Here is a 5,318-nt window from a genome sequence, read left to right as displayed (position 1 = left end):
ATATCTCAAAACGATTTATCATAATTGCATCAAACTTTACACACTTCTTAGTAATATAAATCTTAACTTCTGCATACTTTTTGGTGATGTTTTAAATTTTGTTTATTAAGCGTTATTTAGGGGTTTTTTTGTAAAAAAAGGGAGGGGGGTCACATATTGCGATGTATCATAAAACCTATATAAAAAAATATCATAATGTTAATGTTAAAAAAATAATTAGATATCAGTGTTTGCTATTGAGGATTTATATTCCATTTAAAATTAGTTTGAAGATCAGTGAAATAACGGATACGCCTTTCATTAGGAAAATGTGTAATACTATAATTACCTATGTAAATAAATTTAACAACGCCAAGTTAACTTTATAATAAATATATATTTAGATTCTTTCGAAAGACAATGTTCAGATCCGTGTTAACGTTGCTTTTCATAAATTGTTGGTTTAAAAAAAAAATATAAAAAAGCGGGTGATATATATAGACGAAACCGGGTGATTGTGAAGAAACAACAATGACAAAACCGGTGTATTTTAATTTGACATGACCCATTTCTTTCGTTCCATACACAGAAATACAAGTATTGAGATGCTCATAATGACTAGTTTTGCAATCTCCATGTCAGTATCTATCTTCCCGTACCTTTCTTTCCGTACAATGTGAACAATTTAACGAGAAATCAAACAATTTCGAGGCAAGGTTCACTCAATTCGTCATTTTGACATGCATTTTTACTTATTTCTCCGTTAATATAGAACGGTTGTAGAAAATATTGCATATCACAATAGAAAATAGTTGTATATGTATATATATTCTTCGATGTAATAAAAAAAATAAGAAAATAAGGAGAAACCTATCTTTCTTCCGTCTATTAATGTTCCGTCATTGTGCGGGATGTTAGATACCATCGAGTCCGATCAAATTTTGCCGGTGTGGTTTAGACACAGTGACCTAGAGGTATTGAAAAATATTGCAATTAATATTAATAAATGTTTGGAACTGAGAAAACTATCAATATAGTATAGATATTGTCTCATTTAAGTATTGGGAATATTTGCCTATTAATAATAGATATATTGTAATATTATATGCCTTTTTTTATGTGTATAGCTATGATCTGGCTGTGGTTTAACATCCAAGAATTGATTTAGTTAAATTCATATTTATAATTTATGTCAACATTATTGTAACAATTATAAAAATCATTGTAATAAATTACTTTGCTCATCATGGGCCCTTTAATTGAAATAAAAATATCTTATTTTAAAATTGATATATATATTTATATTACGTTCAAATACATTTTTTGTGTTGGAAAGTTAACACTCTACATGTATCTACGAGTCTACTCTCCTATTTGGAAGATTAGAAGATGTTTCAGAAAATTTTAAACTTTGAAAACAGGATTTTGAAGTGCACCTTTATCGCTCCTGTTATTTCAAATTCTTTCTTCAAATTTTACATAATCATGATAATTGTATGACCAAAATATGGATTTTAATTTGTTTTTTCTCTTTAATTACTGTCCTAATTAAGGCCTCTACCATGGCTGAAACTACTTTAAAAAGTATGGCCAAACTTGCAGTAGAGAGTACTTTTGAAATCATGCACTTTCCTGTAAACATGGTAAAATTCATGTCACAGTATAAACATATTTTTTCTATCTTTCTTACTGAACATGAACAGAACTTTTAACACATTATAACTGTGGTTATGTATGTTTTTGACTTATTATAATAAACATAATTTATTTCTTTTTTTCAGAATGGCATTTTATCAGGTAAGTTATATTTATAGATATTGTAGCAAAAAACAAGATTTTTTTGATAATTTAGTTAAAATGACTTAGTCATAAGAAACCTCAAATCAAAAAAATAATGCAGACGCTTTTTATAACTCAATGGATAGTTTTCATTATAAAACTTATGTACATATACTTTTTTCTGAAGAAAATTCTTTAATTTATTCATATTTAGAAGAAGTTTACTTTATTTTAATCCCCCGACATATTTTCCGTATGCAAAGTGACCTCAGTGTGACCCATCTCGTAAAAATTCGGTGATCACAATATGCATGGATGTCCTTAAAATAAACTATTATCTGAATTGACATGTTAAACACAGGCTCAATTTCCATGCTTTTTTGTTGATTTTTTGTCGATTGTTGACAAACAGGTGACAATCGTTAAACTTCCGCTTCAAAACACAAACTTTAATTACATTGTACCTGCCATATTTTCACAACAGCACTGACCAATTGAAAAAAAAAATAACGATTATACGAAATTTACACGTAAAAAATGATAAATTCATGCACAGAAGACTAAGTTTATGATGTTTGTATGCATTGGTTAAAGAATTGGAAGAACATCGTTTCTTATGACTTTAATTTTTCCTCCAAAATTTTGCAAATGTCACTGTGACCAGCAATACATATATATAGAAAACAGAGAAATCTGCAAGTTATCAACCTAAGTACAATGAATTAAGGCACCCAATGATTTACTTTCATGATAGCACACAGCAAGGATCCAGTAGCAGGTACATGTACCTGTACACCTGACCAATATATATAGGATACAGTAAACTGGATCCCCTTCTCTAAAGTAGTTATAGTAATACATGTACAGTAAAAAAATATTGACAATCTATGTCCAAAAAGCTGTTCCTCAAACTTTTTCTCTATTTTCTTTTGGGGAGGGGGGTGGTATGGTACAGATTACTGTGGATTGAGTCTAATTTGCATTTTAGTAGATATAACATCAATTAAACATTTAAATTTGTGGTTTACCTGTACCACTATATTCACAAAAATTGGTATATCTCACTGTCACACATAATAAGGAATCAGCATAATCAGTAATAATTCCTTGTATATTTTAGAGTAATTACCCAGGAGGAGGTGGTGGCTTTGGTGGTTTTGGTGGGGGTTTTGGAGGAGGACCCCCACCACCACCAGGAGGAGGATATGGTCAACCAGCATACCCCGGAGGAGGATATGGTGGGGGGTATGGAAATGCCTATAATGTCAACGCTTCCCCATATGGTGGATATGGAGGAGGGTACCAAACTGGATCTGCCCCACCCCCTGGAGGACAGCATGGTTTTCAAAGTAAGAATTCCAGGACAGAAGTGTCCAAAATTTTAAACAAAAATATCAGATCCAAGGAGCATTTCAGTGAAAAGTTAGACAATCTCATATCCTTATGACACGTGTATGATAATACACTTCATGTATTATCACTATCTGTATCTTCCAAGGAGCATTTCAGTGAAAAGTTAGACAATCTCATATCCTTATGACACGTGTATGATAATACACCATGTATTATCACTATCTGTATCTTTTGGAAACAGTTTCATTCTTTTTTATGAAGTAATTAAATAAAAGTGAAATTTTAATTATGTAGTCACTGAAACTAATAGCTATCAGCATCCTTTTGAACCTTTTTCTGCTCAAAGTTGAAAATACTCATTTGAATACTTATGTATTTTACAGGTGGTTATACCAATAGCAATGGATATGGTAATTTCACGGCTGCATCAAACTGCCAGTCAATGTATGCTGGTCATCAACAGGTAAAATATTTGTTACTTGGAACTCTGACAACTTGACAAGCATTCTGGGTAATATTTTCACAGGCAAAAATGGAAATTCAACGACCACCGTCACCAAGGGCTAACATTTGAAGGCAAATTCTGTCACTCTGTCTCTCTTATGCTACAAAAGCAACTATCATGTGGACCTGAATTTCAAACTGTCATTGACTGGTCATAAACAAGTTTTTAGTATTTAATGCAAAGGCAAATTTCCAATTTGTGAAGAAAAATAAGACAGATTAGATTAAATTTTCTAAGAAATGAAGAGGAATAGTTTATCTAGCATGCCTCATAAGACTTATTATAAACCCCTAAAATCTGATGAAGCTTGTTTTCATTAAAAAGGTAGCTCCGCCTCCAGCTCCTCCCAGTGTTTACCAAAATGGGATTGACACACAAATGGCATCTATGCACCAACAGATGCAGCAGATGATGAGACAAGTAAGTTTTATTGTTAATTAGGAAAATTTTGGGGATTTAATTTTTTTTATATTTTTGAAGAATGGGCAATGGAGGGATAGATTACTGTTGCAATATCTGTACATGCTGTTAATTGCTGCCAAAAAATTATGTGATAAAAATTTTAAATAAGTATTTTTATTTTTGCAAGACCTATACCATTGCAAATTCATACCTTATTTTATAAAACTATTTTTTTTTAATTGAATCCAGAGTTGTCCAGAAAAATAAGACGTGAATTTTGGTTATCTGTATTTTATTTTGACGTGTTAGAATTAGGAATGTCATAGGTCTATTCTTTAATTTCTTAGATCTCTAACAAAAAATGCTGTCTTAAAGTGTGAAATATTATTCAATTATAATGTTTAACTGAAAATGTAAAAAACAATTATTAGATCAATATATTTTCCTATTTTAGCAAGTAGAAATGCAGTATGGTGTCCCAAAGGGAAGGAAAGGAAAGAAGGGAAGGAAAGGAAAGAAGGTGAGTATATTGAAAACCAGCATGCTAAGAGAAATCTTTAAAGGGAAGAGAAGAAAAAAAGTGCTTATCTTCATTAACATAAATTAAATCATCAAAGATACCAGGAGTATATAATGATTTGTACATCAGACACGCATCTATGAAAATGACTCATCACTGATACCCAAATGAAAAAGGTTAAGAAGGCAAAGTCACGTTGAAGTGAATTTAGGATATTAACACAAATAAGATGCAGTGTCTCATACAAATGAATTTAAATTGAAAAGTGTATATTAAAATTAGTTCCTGTAAATAACAATTTTGCCTGTATCAAGTAAGCAATTGTAAATGGGAAGAAAATGAAATAAACGTGCAAATCTCAATGAATTGAATTAAGAATATTCCTTAATCAACAAAAAATACTTTGAATTTTATATCTTAATCATCTAGCAACTAGAGAAAAAATCATTTGGAATTCCTTCAAGGTGGTACCTAACACTACAGGGAGATAACTCTGTAAAATCAGCAGAACGTTTTAATGACGTTGTGTTCATAAGGGAATATTAAGCTTCTCAATGATCAAAATAAGTGTTTGTCAAACTGCTATATAACCAGTGTATTTTTCTGATTAAACAGTTGGTTCAAATTTTTTAAAGTTTTTATATTTTTGTTCAAGGGTCAAAGTAAATACTTCGTCAAAATTTCAAGAAATTAAACGAGCCAAATTAATTTTAGTTAAAGTGTTGGGTACCACCTTAAAATAAAAACCAATAAGAGTGGGAAAATAACTATGTTCATGTT

The 5,318-nt window shown here is 30.7% G+C and overlaps 1 protein-coding gene across 1 annotated transcript in view; it reads left to right on the top strand.

The window, feature by feature from the left end:
- Window positions 1–1,761: 1,761 nt before the first annotated feature.
- The window catches only part of LOC139490096 (annexin A3-like), a gene marked incomplete in the record, with an annotated part of 17,868 nt that continues 14,311 nt past the window's right edge, over window positions 1,762–5,318 (top strand). The window contains 5 exon segments of the mRNA XM_071276947.1: window positions 1,762–1,776; window positions 2,879–3,107; window positions 3,495–3,574; window positions 3,941–4,036; window positions 4,473–4,538. Coding sequence (XP_071133048.1) covers window positions 1,762–1,776; window positions 2,879–3,107; window positions 3,495–3,574; window positions 3,941–4,036; window positions 4,473–4,538 — 486 coding nt within the window.

Source organism: Mytilus edulis, chromosome 9, assembly GCF_963676685.1.
Source record: "Mytilus edulis chromosome 9, xbMytEdul2.2, whole genome shotgun sequence".
NCBI classification, from domain to species: Eukaryota; Metazoa; Mollusca; class Bivalvia; order Mytilida; family Mytilidae; genus Mytilus; species Mytilus edulis.
Note: the sequence above shows the minus strand (reverse complement) of the source record. Positions and strands in the feature narration are given on the sequence as shown.